Source organism: Natator depressus, chromosome 13, assembly GCF_965152275.1.
Source record: "Natator depressus isolate rNatDep1 chromosome 13, rNatDep2.hap1, whole genome shotgun sequence".
NCBI classification, from domain to species: Eukaryota; Metazoa; Chordata; order Testudines; family Cheloniidae; genus Natator; species Natator depressus.
Genome location: NC_134246.1, coordinates 22961454 through 22980344, shown reverse-complemented (window position 1 = coordinate 22980344; position 18891 = coordinate 22961454). Strand labels below are relative to the sequence as shown.

Genomic DNA, 18891 nt, shown 5'->3' with positions numbered 1-18891 from the left:
GACCAAGTGGCAGAGGTAGGAACTAGGAGTTGTGAACGAACACACACACACGCGCGCGCGCGCAGATCATTCCCAACCCAGCTGGTTCCCTTTGGCCTTAGAGGAGAAGGGAAGCTGTTGAAGGCTGAAGTGTTCATTTCCGAAGCCATAGAGACATTACAGGACAATACGGCTCAGGAACGAAGCAATCAGCAGTCTGGTTTCCTTCCTTGTTACAAGATCCTACCTGGAACCTCATCAGGTATGCCATACCTCAGTTTCCCCTTGTGGCCCAGAGTCTCCCTCCAGCTGGTAGGATGCTTTGGGTGCTTTAACCCTCTGCCCAAACAAAAATGATCCCCTCCCAAAGAAAATGAGTTGAACAAAAGCAGACCATCCCTCACCCTCCTGGGTTGAGTCCCTTTCTCCTGAAGATAGGGGTTAACACCAGTTCTTGCCCATTCCTGGGAAAAGTTCTTCTCCATGGCTGCAGGGACTGGGTGTTGGGGGGCTCCTCCCCCTTCTTCCACAGTCCTGGCCTGGGACCCCCTAACTGAAGAGCAGTAGCACGGAGCAGGTGTCATCCCCATACTGGTCCATCTGTCCAAGGCCAGACCGTCCTCCACCCACCCCAAATCTTCACCAGAACAAGAGCTCTTTACATCTCAATCCAGGGCACACTCCTCCTTGGCCCCCATAAAAAAAAACCCAACAACCCTGTATCTCAGGGTGTCTTCCAGAGGCCTGCAATGGAGACCCATAGACAGCTCCAGGCCTCCCTACTAGCTTTCTAGCCCAAACACCACCCCTTCCCTGAATGCTTCCTTTCCCAGCCCTTTGGTTGTTTCCTCAAGGCTTCCCTGCACGCTCTTCTTTGTTCCTTCAGTCCCCTCTTAGTGCTTTCTGGGACAGCTGCAACTGTTCCCTTCAGTTCTTCCCTTCCCAGGTCCAACTGTGGAAATGCTCCCAGCAGGGGTGCTGGAACTTGAAGTGCTGGGGGTGCAACAGCACCCCCGGCTTTAAATTGTTTCCATCATATATAGGGTTTAAAGTTTTGTTCAATGGCTTTCAGCACCCCCATAAAAACTGTTCCAACACCCCTGCTGCCAGGCACATCTTGCCCACCCTGTCTCCCTCTTATTTAGCGGGAGTCATGACATCACACGATTCCCTTCTCAGTCATACAACCCATCCAAGTTTTAAAAGGGCTGAGGCCCTACAAGTGCGCTGGTAGAAACTTACCTTTAAATGGCCAGCTTGCTCTGTTACAGACCTCGTCACTTCCTAAGAATAGGTCTGAAGGGCACCTCATCTGACGTGAGGCAGTAATGTCTACAGAGAGTTTGAATCAGGTCCCATACCACAAAGAACACAGAGACAAGTTCGTAAGCTCTGTGTACATCTTGCCAATGTCTGGAACTAAAGATATGGGGAAAGTCAAAAGTTACTTTCAAAAAAGGTCATCTTGTAGTTCATTTGACTGGTCTTTTTGCCATTGAGTACTAAGACTTACAGTCAATACGTTTTATTGTAATATTGATCATTTCACCTCAAGACCTGTAAAAATTTATTGTTGATATTTTGACTCGAGTGTCTCTGGTTGACCAAATCTTGGCCCCATCTATAGGAGTTTTGCCATTACCATCAATAGAATAAGGATCTGTCTCTTTATAGTCTAATCCTGCAAATATTAATGCACAAAGTTTTACTCACTGTATGCCACCAAGACTGAATTTGGGCCACTGTCTTCAAATGAAGTTAATAAATCCAGCATGTAACTTAGATCAGAATATAGGGCTAGTATCTCCAGTAGACAAACATAGTTGCATGAATGTATTTTTGTCCAGTCAAGCTCATAGTTGCTATCCCATCCTAAGTGCGGATTTCATACCCTGCCACTGGAACATGGGACATAAGAAAGCCATTTATCTAACATCTTATGATTCTTTTGTTGCTTTATTGATTAAATGGATTTTAAATACAGCATTAAAAATATTGTAAAAAGTTAATAAAAGCTAACATTCAAAACAAAACTTTTACATTGTGGTGACATTGTTCTAGCCTCACCTGACTTGGTCTTTTTTACAAAACTAGGAAACTGAAAATACAGAAGAACATCAATTCTATAGACAGAGAGGAGGAGTTTGAAATACAATTTGAATACAGTTTTATATTCCTAGCCTATTTGCCTCATGAGACATTCCCCCAACCTTGTTTTTCACAGCACTTATTTCACATGGTGAGTTTCTCAGCAAACCAAACAAAGAGATGAGTTGTTTTATAGAAGTGACGGAGTAGCATTTTCCTTTGTCCCCACTCCCTAGCCCTTGTAGCCACTCAGAATGCACAGTTATTATAGCACTATAAAATATTCCTCATACCAAAGCAAGCAGAGTCACCTGCTGCTGCTGTTGTCCGTCTTTGTACCTTGAACTATATTTTTTTTTAAAACAAGTACATCTCATTCACCACTACATTGGCCAATGCCCTTTGTGTTTTCATGTATAAAGAACCTCTGTTGTCTCAAAGCACACAATTATACTTGCCATTTACATGTCAGATTTTCAAAAACGTGCACAAAACATCTATAATTTGCATGCACAAGCCAGATAGTTGTACCTGCAAATGGATGAGGAGCATTTGAACGTTCAGTTAAATTAACTGTGCATGCAAATGAGGCATGCGTTTTGTATACATATTTGAAAACTTTGAAAAAAATTTAGCCCTAGATGTAGAGTATCCCTCCTCCTGAGAGCTCTAAAACATTACCCCCAGCAACCAACTGATCGGCATTTCCCAACGTTCTGAAGCGTTCATATCTTGCCATCTCTCTGAACAACTGGGCTGAGATTGGGAGAAGAGGGAAATGCAATGTCAGCTGCTTATCTGCTTGGGAGGGAGGGCAGTCATTTGTTTGTATCTGGTAGGAATGCTCTGCTCCAGTTCCCGATTGGAGATATATTGTAATGACTTCTGAAATGTCACTAGACAAGTTTTACACTGAAAAAAATTGAATATATAAACAAAGACACCTAGGATAGTAGCCCATGGGTGGAGAAAAAAAAAGAAAGCCCCGTGATTTAGAACTATCAGGAGTGCATCTTACAGTACGAAAACCTTTAGTAGGAGGGCATGAATAGGCTCATCTATATACTTCTAACTCCCACATCATTCATGAGATGGTACCCTGGTATCCAAAAATGTGCCACCATGCAGCAGCAGCTATTACTTTAGAATATTGTATTCATGTTTTGTAAATCTCAGCTGTGTTTTTGTTCTTTTGCTAATGTTCATAACAAATCACTTTGGCCAAGATTTTTGGAAGTGACCAGTAATTTGCGGCCCTTGGGTTTTAACGGCCCAAACTAAGAGCAGCCCGATTTGCAGGAGTTGTGAAGCATCCATTCTCTGAAAACCAGGCCCCCCCTAAGGTAACTTAAGTAATTCCCCCTCCACACACACACACATTGAGGCACCATAGTTGTTAGCCACTTTTGAAAAGCTTCACTTACAATTTCAGATTGTTTTTTAGGTTCTTTAAAAGAGGATCAGGAGAGTGGAAGAAATGAAAGTAATGATCCCTCAAATCTGTGCATCTGCACATCATAGCTTTAATCTAAAAAAAACAAACAAACAACAGACATTCTCATACAGACAACATTTTAAAAAGTCAGCAGCGTAAATACAGGAACGACATCAGGACTGAGAAAAATTAAACAGAATATGGCTCAGCTGTTTCTCAAGAATCTTAATCCTCTCAAAAGAATTTAACTGGGATGGAAAAAGGAAAAGAAATCTATATCTGAAGTGCTCTTATAAGAAATTTTATGAGTCCAAGACAGGGAAGAGCAACAGCTAAATATCAGCCTGAGAAAATAGTAAAGAGGATCAGTTCAGATGGCATTGGAAACAATTCAATTAGTTGAAGAAATAATACTGAGATCGTCTCCAGGGTGGATAAGGATGGGCCAAAGACGACTTTCTGAAGTACACTTGAAGGACAGCCATGTTTGTGCCACATGAATGTTTAGAATACATTATATTGCCTGCTGGGGGTAGAGTTAGGTGGATAGATTTGCTGCACATTCCACATTCTATGATTGTGTATAGTGGGCTCCCTCATTCTTTAGGGATTTCAGCACCACTGTAAGGACAGTGACACTTCTGAGATATTCTTCCAGAGCTGCATTCCAGTTCCAATCTTAAGGAAGCCAGTACACAGATGTTTATGCTACCAGACAGGCCGTAACAATTCTGGGCTCTCCCCAAACCCACAGCATGCACACGCCAGAGTCATGGAAGGTTGCAGCCAGTATAAAAGAGCCTGATTCAGTGCCCACAGTTGCCTGAGGGAGTTTGTAGTCAAAGATGATCTCCGCACATCACTTAGATTACCTTTACCCTGGCAAGGACTATAAGAAGCTGCATGGAGCTGTGGCCAGGTCAGACTATGCCTCACATTAATGTTGATGTTGCAGGCTTTAATATATCATCTACCACACTCAAACCAAGCCCAGTTTGGCCCCTAGATCAGGACAAAAGTTCTTTGAAATACAATAAAAAAAATCCGCAAATACAGTTCCAGAATCTCTCCTCTGCCACCTTTTACCCTTGAGGTTTCACAAAGATGATCAAGCAGCAAAACTAGATGCTGGTCTTCCTTTCAGTATTGGAGCACTTCACATCCTGGGTGTATCTATTACGATTTCCACTGTGCATTACCAAAAGGACATGTGCAGGGACAGGCAAGCACCTTGGCATGTCTCCTCTATCAGCTGGTCCCTCTGAGAAGAGCTGATACCAAGTCCACGTTTTTCCAGAAACAATTAATTCTTCTTGTGAGCAGCTTTAACTGTAGATGTTACATGAAGAATGCAAGTCTCTCCTTACATCTGGCCACTCTGGGCATCCATTACATCCCTCCACAAACAAAACCAAAAGCATCCTAACACTTTTCAGAGAAACCGTAAGACTTGAGGAGTGGGGGGGGGAGGGGGAGAAATGAGTCTAGTTCTCCCAGCACTGTACATGTGACGCTCACTGAATAGTCCATGAAACTTAACTCATGCAACACAAGGAGACTAGACGGTTGATAGTGCTAGTTGATTTGACCATCTCTCTCCTCCAAAATGAGGACATGGTCAAAATAAAGAACAATGCAAACCCAAAAGGATTAAGAGACATTCTACCAGGTTCTTCCTCCAGGACAGGTCTCTCCTCCACTTTCTTTGCAGCTCTGCTTGCAGGTGCTTTACTAAGAGTATTCACACCCTCTGGATTCTGTGACCTAATGTTGACTTCCGTTGGTTACCAACTCTCAAGTGCTCTCTTTTTTCAGCCTGCTGTAACTAAAATAGTAAAAAACATTCCAAACCAACACTGCTTATTTCCCTCCAAAGTAACAACCTTCCTCCATTCTGGGATGCCACATGCATTAAGAAAAGTTCTAGCTTTCTGCTCCCACCCAGAATCTTGAAACAAAAGTCTGTTTTCACTCATGTTTTCCTAGAGCATCCGTGGAAAGGACGGATTTTGCTTTATAATCCATTCAGCATGGGGGTTGATCTGGTACAAGTCTAAGAGATATGTATCTGGGTCCAGGCAATGTTCACCTGTTGGATAAAAACATAAATTTTAAAGAGAAGTATTTTGCACCCTCAGTCCCATAGCTATTACTTTTTCCTGTGTGTAACACTATTCAAATATATATATGTATAGCTATTTAGAGCAAACAAGTTCCATAAGTCAGTAATAGCTGTCCTTGTTTTTAGAAGTGGACTCATCACAGATCAAGTTTTAAGAACGGATTTTCATTTGTGAACTTTTTACCCGTGCACTTCAGGACCATTCATGCTTGCAGATATGAGAGAGACAATTCCACCTCAGTGCGGGTGATGGGTTTTGCACGTATGAAGTTCTATCACTTGTTTGTGCATTGCTGGAATCTGATCTGAGGCCTAGTCTGCATTAGAAAGTTTTACTGGTATAACAATTTGGTTATGGGACTGATTTCTTTTACTGAAATAACTATACTGGTATAAGTCCTAGTGTGAACAGTTATACTGGTATAAAAGAGATATAGTTATTCCCTTTCCCATACAGGAAGCGATATCAAAATTACTGCACTCCCACTAGAGGAGTTGTTCCACTAATTATACTGGTGTATTTAAAGCAGTACAACTCTGAGTTTAGAGATAGCCGGAGTGTGCAGGCAGTGGTTTTGGAGAAGTTTAAGCGCAGAAATGGGTTACAACCTGATCTTCCCTTTAAAAACATTTTTTAAATAATGAAGTTTCCTTACCTGTGTTACTAATGCTACCTTAGCTTATAAAGATGACAGAATTTGTATTATTTAATTTAGTTTTCACAATCTATGCTTTTTATTTCATATCATAATGGTCAATTAAAAGCCAGATTTGTAATTCTCACATGTGTTTCTAGTCAATTTCACTTTCTAGTTCTCGTGCACTAGTGAGTCTTTGGGTTAATCACATGCCAATGCAACCTTTCAGAAATCAACATATATCCTTTTTTAAATCAACCAGAGATCAGATTACCTTTTACTTTCCTTACACAGTTCTGCCGCGTATAGCTATGGCAGACCAGAATAGAAGCATTAAGAGTAATGCAGCAATTTACTGACTATATTAACTATGGAAGTATGGCCCTGACTCAGCAAGGTAATAAGCATGTGTCTAACGTTAAGCATGTGAATATTTCCTCATTAAAGTCAACATCATGAGCTTAAAGAGAGGCATGTGGTTAGATACCTCACCCTCTAATACTTACACGTGACAATAATTTGTCTTACCAACAGTTCTGTGTATTTTTAATAAAGAGCTGGCAGCTAACAAAAAAAATTAAGTTCATTCTAGATCATGAATAATTTTCCACAGTGTTGTGTGTGTTTTTTAAGTTCTGGGGTAAGTTGACAGTGTCCCTTGGAATAAATGACATTTACTGGGCCATCCTCCAGCATATGACTTGGTAAAGATTCCTGAACAGATACACTCTTGTTACCAATTTAAGTCATTACAGAGAATCAGCCTACCACCCTCATTCCTAGCTTTGGTCTTATCATGATAAAGGCATTATAACACAGTATTAATAGCCAAGAACTTTAGTGCTGGTAAAGACCTTCATACAAATCACTCGCAGCCTTTAGATCTGGTAGAAAGGATTTAGTTGCTTCTATCAAGCAGGCAGAGTCCTTTGTCTTCTGTTGATATTATAATGGAGACGCATTAAAGGCAGACCTCTACTGCTAGATCGAGTTATTCTCCTGACAATCCTGTAACCCATTATAGATGGGCATTACAGAAACTCCATCTTCATGCTTAGTCCACGTTGCCTCACTTCCATGTCCTCTGTACTCATTAGAAGAGACCAATCTTTAAAGATTCCTAATACCATACCAACCCTTATCAGTCCTCACAAGACAAGCAGTGACCAACTAGAACAGGGGTGGGCAAACTTTTTGGCCTGAGGGCCACATCTGGGTGGGGAAATTGCATGCAGGGCCATGAATACAGGGCTGGGGCAGGGGGTACAGAGTGCGGGAGGGAGCTCAGGGCAAGGGGTTGGGGGCTCAAGGCAGGGGTTCAGGGTGCAGGACGGGAGCAGGGTGTGGCAGGGGGCTCAGGGCAGGGGTTCGGGGTGCCACAGGAGGCTGGAGTGTAGGCTCCAGTCCGGTGCCGCTTATCTGGAGCGGCTCCAGGGTGGCAGCGGCATGCACCGGGCCCAGGGCAGGCTCCCTGCCTGCCTGTCCTCGCGCTGCTCCTGGAAGTGGCCGACACCTCGTCCCTGTGGCCCCTGGGGGAGGGGGGGCAGAGGGCTCCGCGCATTGCCCTCGCCTGTGGGTACTTCCCCCGAAGCTCCCACTGGCCACACTTCCCTGTTCCCAGCCAATGGGAGCTGCGGGGGGAGATACCCACAGGTGAGGGCAGGTGAGGTGAGAGCTCCCTCCCGCACTCTGCACCCCCCACCCCAGCCCTGTATTCATGGCCCTGCATGCAATTTCCCCACCCAGATGTGGCCCTCGGGCCAAAAAGTTTGCCCACCCCTGTTCTAGTTGGTCCCTGCTTGTCTTGTGAGGACTGATAAGGTTTGGTATGGTATTAGGAATCTTTAAAGATTGGTCTCTTCTAATGAGTACAGAGGACATGGAAGTGAGGCAACGTGGACTAAGCATGGGATGTGGTGCTGGCCGCTTCCAGGAGTGGCACGGGGCCCACAGCACCACGGAGGTGGCAATCCTGCGGGCCACATCCAAAGCCCTGACGGGCCAGATCTGGCCCGTGGGCCGTAGTTTGCCCACCTCTGAACTAGAACCTTGACCTTGTTGAGACAGCTGCTATCAGGGAAAGACAACCCAAACAGGTTGTTACTAGTTCATTAGTGAGCAAGCCTTCCAGCAGCATTAGCCTTCTCCTTGAATATTTAATAGATGATACTGTACATCATATTATGGTACAGGCTCATTTTACTAATGCTGCAGACTCGGTCTTTAAACAGGACGAGCTGTACAATGGAGACTGACTTACAAGAATAAAGTTGGGTTTGGTTAGAAAACCTGTATGTGAATTGGAGGATGGCAGAGGATGGGATGGCATTGCTCTGGATATCTGTGTAACTCAGGGTTAAAGCCACAAGCAAGTTCTGCAGGTCATTCAGAACTAGTGCCAGAAAAGCCTTTGTATCACCGTGAAAAGTAGTAGACATGTACCTTGTTCTGCTGCATTTCAGAGGAGTTTCTTTAGAAAGCGTAACTATTTTAGGGTCACATTTTCAAGAGATCTCTACTGTAGGCACCACAGTGGACCACTTTTACAAAGAGCTCAGCACCCACAAGCTCCCATTGTTCCACAAGGCCTTGTTCTCAAGGAGAGCTGACCACAACTTTGGACTGTCTGGGCTTTAACATTGCTTATTGGGCCCATTTTTTAAATGATTCCCCTCTATATCAAGCTAGATTGCCTGGGTAACCACTTTGAGGACTCTTTGAACCGCTTAAGTGGCAGAGGGTCTCGTATGGGTCCTGTGTACTTGGGGTGAATTTCACCCATGGGGAGAACGGTTTTGATCCACCTTTATCAGAACCCTCTCCCCCAGCCGGACTCTCTTTCTTAATTTTCCATTAACGCCCCAGCACCAAGAAGAGATCTGTAGTTGTTCAGCATCCAATCTCACATACTTATATTGCCGCCTACTTCGTAGAGGAGCAGGTTCATTGACTCGACAGCACCATTGCTGCAGGAGACAAAGAAGAAACACAACATTGTAATTGGGCTTTGCACAAGGCAGGCCGGAACAATCGCATCCAACTCAGCAGTTCATGTTTCTAAGGACAGCAGGGGTAAGGGAAGCTACAGGGCATAGGGCAGTAGACTCCCCTCATGCTCTAGGAGTGCAACTCTTGAAAAGCTCACCCAAGAATCAAGACTGAAGCAAGGCAGACTTCTTCACTGCTATGAGACCCACAAGGGCTGGCAAAGGACTAGCTTCTCAGACAGAAAATAAAAGGCACAAAATCAATGTCTATCAGCAGCATCCACCTTGGACCGACAGCCTATTTGAGCAGCACTCATCTGTGTAAGGAACCCTGCAGCAGCCTTTGGCAGGGATGGCAGCTGGTCATTGGGATATTAGTGCTAATGCTTTCCAGCCTAACGTGACAGCTTTGATTGCCTTCTCCCCCGCTCTCCTAAGCCTGGACATGCTCTGCTTAGGGATGTGGTGCAAGAGATGCATCAATGTATGCTTCCTGAAAACACTGCCAGACACAAGAAACTGTCTGGATTAGCACAAAGGGTGATATTTTGGCTTCTAAGGAAAGCTGACACCACTTCTCCTGGTTTACTGCAATCTTTGAAATGGAAGCCAATAAGGGCTCCCCACAACCCCCGGAAGGCATCCACTCCTCACCCCCAAGAGGATCTTGCATGTATTGTTACAGTTCACCTGCTCTCTAGCAACCTGGGGGGCAGCAAACCAATAGCTGCTCCACATCCCCAAAAGCCCATATGACGACGCAGTCACAAATCAAAAGGGAGATTAGGGTTTCCTCCCCCACCCCCAAACACACTTCAAAAGGTTTAAACAGCAAACCAGAAGGAGTCACTGAACGTAGTCACTATATAACAGAGGTGGGCAAACTAGTCCCCGGCCCCTCCCCTGCAGGTCCCCCTCCCCTGCAGCCTCAGCACGCTGCCAGTGCAACACTCTGGGCAGCCGGGCAGCGCAGCTGCAGAGCCACAGCCTGACCCGGTGCTCTGTGCTGCGCGGTGTGGCTGTGGTGTCGCCAGCCACCAGTGCTCCAGGCAGCGCAGTGAGGGGGTGGAGGGGTTGGACAGAGGACAGGGGAATTCAGGGTGGTGGTCAGGGGACGGGGAACAGGGGGTTGGATGGGGCAGAGGTCCCGGGGGGGCAGTCAGGAATGTGGGGGGTTGGATGGGGCGGCAGGGAGCGGTGGATGGGGCAGGAGTCCCGGGGGAGCAGTCAGGAGGCGAGAAGCAGGCATAGGAGGTGGGGGCCGGGCCACGCCTGGCTGTTCGGGGAGACACAGCCTCCCCTAACTGGCCCTCCATACAATTTTGGAAACCCAATGTGACCCTCAGGCCAAAAAGTTTGCCCGCCCCTGCTGTATAACCTCTCTCCCCCCTCCAGCCTCCCACCCCTGCAAGAGAAACATATGGAAACACAAGAAAAAGCCTTTTACCGTTTGATGAGGCTGACTTTGTTGACAATACTCCAGCCGTTCTGGCTGAGGTGTTTCTGAAACTGCCTTAGGACATCTGCAGCTTTGGTTCCATTGTTCAAGTGAACCTCCAGTGAATCCTTCAGTAACAGAGATGTCTGGACTTTCACGGTCTTGGAAGGCTAAAAATAAAGGGTCGGGGGAGAGAAATGGTTTTAAAAGAAAGACAATGACAATTTAGAACAAGAAAGATGCCAGTTTTCTAAACAGAGATGGGAAATCATTGTACAAGTACAAATCCAATGGCCCATTGATGGGATTTACACCAGATTGAGATGTGAAAATACAGAACTGTCTAAAAGCGGTGAAGATTAAAGAGATCGACTTTTGTTTTAATATTGTAGCCAAGGATAGAATTGTTGGTCTTGGATATAATTTGGAACAGAATTAAGTGTGGGTGCCCTCTGGTGGTCCTGAGTGGCATGGGCATTAAAGCTGGTATAGAAACTTTAACGTAGCGATCTTCTGTCAGAATAGTCAGTTCCATTGAAATGGAAAAGCTTAGTGAAATTGGGTTGATTTTGCCGGAATTTCATTTTTGGAAGAAAAATGGAAAAGGAGTTCTGAAAGCACTGAAATGCCCCATTGCAACATTTTCCAAACAAAACATTTTGATTGTTTTTGTTTTTGTTAAGAGAATTTCAAAAAAAAATTCAGTTTTGGTTCCAATCAGAACAAAGCCAAAATGTCAGTCTCAAAATCCTTCGTAAAACTGAACTTCCATTCCCTGCAGAGCCCTTTAAAAGTTTGATAATGGATGTCCCAATGCACACAGTTCTTCCTGCTTCAATTATACCTCTGCTTGCTCCATACCGGATGGATAGTTGCCAACTCTAGAAAGTAGCAGCTTTTCAACAGTGATAACATGCATTCTATAATGCGGGAGTGACCTGTCCCTTTTGTTTAATTGATTTGTGGTTTCTAATTCTTTAACAGTAAAAGCCAAAATTTGCAAGTACACCAGTCTGTGCATCACTTCCTAATTTTGGCACATTTTCCCTTTTAAAAAAAAAAAAAGAGAGAGAGAGAGAGACTCCCATTTAGTAACTGTTTTAAATAGAGTTTGGAAAGGGTCTGTCAGCACCCATGTGAAAGAAATTGGTACGGAAACAAGTGCAGTGAATCACTATTATTATTCGTATTGTCTCACTGCCTACAAGCCTTATTGTTTGCTAATATCCAGCACCACTGCACGTACCTATACTCATTAACACTGGTGTCATGCAACCCTACTGATCAGAACAAGTGTTTGGAAGCACAAAAGCAGGGCAGGAGGGACTGACAGGTACCTGAAGGCTGCTGCCCTCATCTCTAGGTTTCTAGGATTTCTAGCTGGCACTTGTAATAAAAGCCAGTGTGTATCAGTAAGATGAGCCAGTATGTCCATTGTGAACATACAGGGCCAGACCCTCAGTTGTGTCAAGTTTACACTTGGTACAGCTGAGAAGACAAGATTCAACCGCCAACGTTTCAGATTTCCCTCCTCACACACAAGCCTGAGAGCCCATGGCATCTAGGCCACAGCATTTGCGCAGTTTAGTAAGGGGAATTGGGTGTGTTTTGCAGCAAGCCAGTGAGATAATGTTTTTGTCTGTTTCTCTTTAAATGTTGTTTAAGGAGAAATTTAACCTGTTGGCATACACTCATCGCTCATGAGGGGACCTTTAACGGGAAATCCTCATTCAACCCCATCCTCAGAGGGTTCAGCTTACTTACTTCTGCCTGGTTCTTCTCCACTTTGTCCTTGTCTGTGTGAATCTTCCGTAGCAAGTTTTTGATTCGTTTATCGTAGAACTGGTACCTCCGGCTGCTGCTCTCATTCAGTTTTCTCACTTGAGCTACCAGGAAAGAGGAGATCTAAGGGAAATAAAAACAAACCAATAAATAGAACCAATGGAGAGGGGCGTGTGGATGGATACATTCAAGGACTAGATAGTCATTCTATAAAGATACTCAGAAAGCACTGGGCTTCAATATACATTGACAGTTACACTGGAGCATGCGTAAGTTTTCCCTGCATTGAAAGGTTGATAGGGTTAAGGAGAACATGGTGAGTGCGGGGTGGTACATTCCCACCCACTTTCAACCCTGAGGAAGAAGAATGCCTCCTAGAGCATCTGCAGAAAGTTAGCTTCTGCAATGTCCAGTGCTCTTTAGGGGACTTTTGGTGGCTTTGTTTCTTTTTAAAAGGGAGGATTTGTGGCTTTATACGTATCACCTCCACAGGCCAGGTCACCTGCAGAGAAATCAGAGACTTTCAAAGACTTCTACTGTAAATAGGGAAAAGCCCCTAAAAAAACAACATTCCGTAGGCATAATATTTTGCCCATGTGCCTTAAGAACAGCAAAGACAGCAACAGAGCTTAGTCAAACAACTTTTGTCTATAGAGCTCGGTTTCCTTTAAGATCTCCAGGATTATCTCATTCTTCTGAGTCACGCCCCAGTCTGGTTAATGCACAGGTTGCTATCACCCAACAAACAGCCATGTGACTTACAGTCCAAAGCAAGTCTTGGTAATGGATCATCATCCGCACAACGTCGGCTGCCCCCTCTGCCAGCTGCTTCTCCTTCCCTTCTGGGATCTTATTCGCCAGTCCTTTATGCATGAAGAGATTCGGAGCGATGACTGTGGAAACATTCCAGAGATTCATTTTGTTCTTTTTCTCCCTAGCAACCACTTTACTGAGAAATTCCAGCAGAGTCTGAAAGAGGGAGAAAGACGTGTTTTCAAGACATCTGTGAACAGTACGATTCAGCAAACCTGCTTGGGCAAGTGCTGCGTGGCTTAGTTGGTTAATATCAATAGCCTTTCATTTCTGGAGACCTGAATGCAAATCACAAGTGTAAGTGGGCTTGGTCGTCAGGTCCTAGCACTAAGAAGTCATCAATTAGTTGTACACCAAGCTGTGGTGGTGGCTTTTGGGGCGTCAAATCCATAAGTCAGGAAAGACAACAAGGCAGACAAGGTCTTCTTTCCTGACCCATGGCAGGCTGCATCCTTTGGAATTCACTCTGAATTTCAGATTCCAAAGACCCCTCAAAATTCAAAGCTTCACTCAGACGAAACAGACAAACGTCTCCTGTTTCTACCCAAAACCATAAGCCATCCCAAGCTGCCTCAGAACACTAGATCATTTGACCAATTGAGCCTGAGTTTTAAAGTTACAATAGTTCTGCAGGACTATGGAGATATAGCAACTTGATCATCTGGAGGCGGCAGTATCGGGTGACTTGGGAGATACTTGTCGGAATTAAGGACATGGCTTCTGCAGTACCCAGGACACCTGGGTCCCCAAACTGCTAGAAAACAGAAGTAAAAGCCAAATGTCCTGCACTGCCACAAAACTGCCCCAGAAACAACATTCTCTTGTTCAAAATTAGCTGCATAGGTGAGGAAGGGATTTTAGTGCAGTCTGATCCGTAGGGGGTAGAAAGTTAAAAGTTCTGCAGCACTTTTTTCCATGTTTTAAACAGATATTATATAAGAATCACAAAGATCAGCTGCATCTTGGTATCCAAGAGCTAAGGAGACTTTAGTCAATGGATATTCTAATAGGAAGAGCCAGATTTTTAAACATGGGCATAAGAGATGCACCCTGACAAGGCATGACTCCTGCTGCTTCTGCATTTGCATTCATAAATTTGGCAATCCCACTCAACTCACACAGGAGTTTGTTTGGCTCCAGGCATCCACACCTAGACAAATTAATGGAGTTGACGCGAGATCAAAAGAATAAGTCCAGATTGCTTATACATCTCTTTACATGAGGTATTAAGACATAGGTTCTCTGGAAGGATTCACATTCTCTCACACAACTGATACAGTAGAAGGTGGTTATTACCTTTAGGGTGTTTCTATTGGGCTCTGGCAGAATCAGGATAAGCAGGTTGAGAGCTTGCAATCTCTGCTTCAGGTCTGGGATATCTACAGGAGGGAGAATGTACTATGTCACATCAAACAGCAAGAGTATACATGCAAAATAATCTGAGTCTAGTTAAACATCTAAATCCACCTGGCTCCCACATGGAATCAGAGTTCTGAACATGCTGGTGCCCTATTGTGAAACACATACCACGAATATGGGAACATCGCAGGGGTAAAACTTTCCAAAACATCCCAAAACAACCCCTGCTCAAAGCAGGACCAATCCCCAGTTTTTGCCCCAATCCCTAAATGGCCCCCTCAAGGATTGAACTCTCAACCTTGGGTTTAGCAGGCCAATTCTCAAACCACTGAGCTATCCCTCCCCCCCAGCACACCCTGTAAACGTGACAGATGTTTAAATTGTTAATGTCCAAACCATGAGCGAGACCTGCAGGTGTAACACCGACAGACCGCAGTCGGCAGCGGATGGGATCGAACCTAGGATTTCTGGAGCTTAGTGCATGAGCCTCTACCATATGAGCTAAAAGCTAACTGGCTGAGCTAAAAGCCATAGTAGGGTCTATAAAGGACAGTTAAAGCACTCTGCAGTTCACACCCCCAAAGTTCAGACTGCAGCACCAGGCAGACTAGCCCTTAGAAGCCTGAAGCCTACTGACTCTAAGAAACTTCAGAGAGTAAGTCACTTTTGAAAAATGGTAATTAGGTTCCTAAATCTGAGGCCAAAGTTTTCCAAAGAACCTCAGTACATTATTTCGATTCTAGGATAGGCACTACTGAAACGTGAGAGTGTTTTACAGAATTAACTGAGCTCGCAGCATCCCTGTGAATAGATAGAGTATAACCATTTCAGAGATGGGTCAACAGAAGCACTGAGGTTGTGATTTGCTTTAATTAAGATAGCAACTCTGTGGCAAAGCCACTAGCAGCACCCAAGAAACCAGATTCCTAGAATGTGCTCCAACCGCTACTCCATGTTTTCTCCAGAGGCAGAGAGACAACAAGTACAGAAAACTAGGGAACGAGTGAGTTTTGGGAGACAGCATTAATAAAAATTAACTAATTTAATAATGCATTTATATTCCACTACAGCACCTGCAAGACTTGAAAAATACATGACACTAGATGGATTGAAAAGTGAACTGGTGCCACATTCTTCTGTGTTGAGACAAAAGCCATGTTCTATCGGGGGGGGGGGGGAGGAGAGAGAGAGAGAGTGTGTGTGTGTGGGAGGGGGTGTCTTGTCCAGAGGTGAGCAATCCATGTGTTAGGGCAGGCTATGGAGGATGCATTGTGGTCCATGGAGGGGAGTGGGGGGGGGGGGGGCAAAGGACTGGGATTCAGGAGAGCTGGTGTCTATTCCTGGTTCTGCTGCTGACCTACTATCTGACCTGGAGCAAGTCACTTCCTCTGTCTGTGCTTCTATTTTCCCTCCCATCCTTTATCAGTCTTATCTTAGAGGCTAGTTTTTACCATGTGTTTGTACAGTGACTGGTACAACAGGGCCGCTGATCGGAGTTGTGGCCCCTAGGTGCTACGGATACACCAGTAATAAATAATACTATTGGGATACTTGAGTGCCATGCAAACAACTTTTGTACACTATTGGAAATAAGAAAGAATCTAGTGTTTTCAGCACACTGGGTGTAGCGTCCATATGTATTTGACTGATCCTAGTTCATATCTGTCTAGAACACAAACGCTTATGTGGCACATATCAAATAAGAGATCACACGACCAACAGAGCTTTGAAAAAACCAAGGCTGCTAAGGCCAGGCTGCTTGGAAAAGGACTCACTTTGCACAGCAGCGAACGCCGGCAGATACTCGGCTGTCAACAGAGGGGTGGGCAGCTCTCGAATGAACCTCTTCAGTAAGCCAGACACATCGTTCTGGCGGACCTCATCCCAGCGGAACAGACCAGTATAGAAGTCACTTTCCAGCTTTTCCCCCAGGCTCTGTATAGGGAGGAAACACCCCATCACTTTCACTAACGAACAGAACGGGAATCCAACCGGGGGATCTTGCACAGGGCAACCCCTCAACAAGGCACACACTGCAGAGTGCCTCACAAGGTAGACTACTAGCAGGCTCCCCAGCAGTGAGTTCTCCCTATTGTGTTGGCAAGGTGAGTGGGGATTGTTTTAAATAAGGCTGATACCATAAATAAGGCTCATGCAACATGATCACTTGACATGTAGTCCTATACTTTACAGTGTTACCCAAATGACTGTACCTTAATCCTGGTCTGGGACCCAGAAACTCTCAGGATGCCTTCAGTGTCAAGCCCTTTCTTTTCCAAACATGACAGCAACTACAAGGGAAACAGAAAGCTCTCAGCTAAAGATCTGAAAGCAGCCGTTTCAGCTTATGGTTCAAGACCAAGGAGCTATCACGTGCAAGTAAACTCTAAAGATAACTTACTGCTTGGAGAATCAGCGGGACCTTGGTGTTGGGGATGAGTTTTTGGTCATTTTCCAACAAAGTGCTGAGTGGAACTCCAAAGAGTCGATTCTCTGCATTAAAGGACAATACAGGTTGTAATTCTTTACTACAGTTATAAATCAAAAGGGGCATTTCTTCTATTGCAACCAAGAACTACACTTTATCAATACCCAAGTTGCTGGAGGAAAGAGAGGAACAGAAGCTACAACAGTAATTAGCAGAGCAAGGGAATAGGGGAGAACCACATAGAGCAGCCGTGAGAAACATGGACCCATGTTCTGATCTCAAGTGACAGCTGTGCAAGTGTGTCAATATCTCGATAGTCTTTAGTCTGGATTTACGTTGGTTAGACTGAGGGAGTCTGTAATGAAGTCTAGTGTTACCGAGACCATTGTTCAGCTTTGATCACAAGAACTGAGATAGAACTGACCTTTTGCCTTCTGTTTGGCTGCCTTGTTCCTCTTTAACTCCAAGCCCAGGATGTCACAGAGAGCCGTCAGCTCAATCAGGGCCAATGTGGGGATCTTCTTCATGTCCTGTGGAGATAAGTCTCCTATCCGGGTCACTCCCAGCCTGCCCTTAGGGATCTTAAACTGCTAGGGAGAAAGAATGGAAGAAAGTTTGTAAGGTTTGATGCAGATAATTCTGTTGATTTTCTTGTGTGTCTTGAATTCCTTTGTGTCCCTACCACTTCCTTCCACTGCTCTTATGGCTGTAAATCTGCCTCTCACCAGCCACAAACCACTGCCCAGGAATACCACTCGCTACTTCTGCTTCACCTCCAGGGAAGTTCTTATCCAGGCATTCACCACCTCTTGTCTCCACTACTGCAATCACTTTCTCTGGGGTTGCCCCAGAGTCCTAAACTGAAGGTTTCCTAGCAGCTGTAAAGTTTCATGCTGCAGCCTGCTTTGCACCCAGAGCTCTCAATAGTGTAGTGGAATGAGTTGAATGCAGTGGCTCAGCTACTTGCAGTGTCAAAATGCACCACCACCGGTTTGGATGGGACTTAAATCAGATTACAATTTCAGGGTGGATGCACATAAGACAGGCTGATAATTTAAATAATGCTAAATGTGTGTTTTAAATAAATAAGATTTGTTACGCTCTGAAAGAGCTCGCTCCCTTCAGCATTGCTTTTCCTTGATTGCTGTCTTATTTGGGATCCCAATTTCGTCAGGCAAATTCAGTACACAAGACCATCCCAATCCACTGTAGCACTTAGAAAGGGGCCCAATAGCTTAATTCGGCTTTGACAGAGTCTCTTTTCCTATGCAAGTCAAAATTCCCCAACACGTACCTTGGGTCTGGTTATTATCCTTCCTCTAATGTACAGTGAAAAGAGGAAATGCAAGTGGTCCAGACACCAACAATGCAGAACTGTAGGTGTTACATCAGCTAAGATTTGATGCAGAGATACCGCCTTTCCTGACTTCTACCACAACACAGTTCCTTTTATTTATCATTGCATTACAAGCACACAAACTCCCCCATTCACACGTACACAGTTCTGCTATGCTTACCCAGAAGTCTAACTTGTTTAATACCCTGAAAACACAAAGTGAACTAAGTTCCCAAGGCTTCTCTCTATAAGAGGGGAGTTCAACAGGTTCTGAGGGGAGAAATGCCTTAAAGCCCTTACAGTTAGGGCGCTCTCGTCCTTTATCCTCCTAGACTCCCGTACAAATGATCCCTTGAGCAAAATGGCTGCTTGCTCCGAGTAGGCAATGTCAGTACAGAATATCTCCTCTTTTCCAGGGCTTCCGAGCATGCAAGGAAAATCCTGGAGTCCCCTTGAATCTGCTATGGATAAAAGAATCTCTTAGTT

The 18891-nt window shown here is 44.7% G+C and overlaps 1 protein-coding gene across 1 annotated transcript in view; it reads right to left on the bottom strand.

Annotated features, from left to right (window-relative positions):
- Positions 1-2406: 2406 nt before the first annotated feature.
- The window catches only part of ARHGAP40 (Rho GTPase activating protein 40), a 57179-nt gene continuing 40694 nt past the window's right edge, over positions 2407-18891 (bottom strand). Inside the window, exons 8-18 of the mRNA XM_074970222.1 lie at positions 18706-18866; positions 17494-17659; positions 17043-17134; positions 16855-16932; positions 16417-16576; positions 14579-14661; positions 13232-13438; positions 12452-12592; positions 10697-10857; positions 9173-9228; positions 2407-5591 (exon numbers count right to left, since the gene is read on the bottom strand). Of these exons, the coding sequence (XP_074826323.1) occupies positions 5485-5591; positions 9173-9228; positions 10697-10857; positions 12452-12592; positions 13232-13438; positions 14579-14661; positions 16417-16576; positions 16855-16932; positions 17043-17134; positions 17494-17659; positions 18706-18866 (1412 nt within the window). The 3' untranslated portion in view covers positions 2407-5484. The remainder of the gene's footprint in view (positions 5592-9172; positions 9229-10696; positions 10858-12451; positions 12593-13231; positions 13439-14578; positions 14662-16416; positions 16577-16854; positions 16933-17042; positions 17135-17493; positions 17660-18705; positions 18867-18891) is intronic.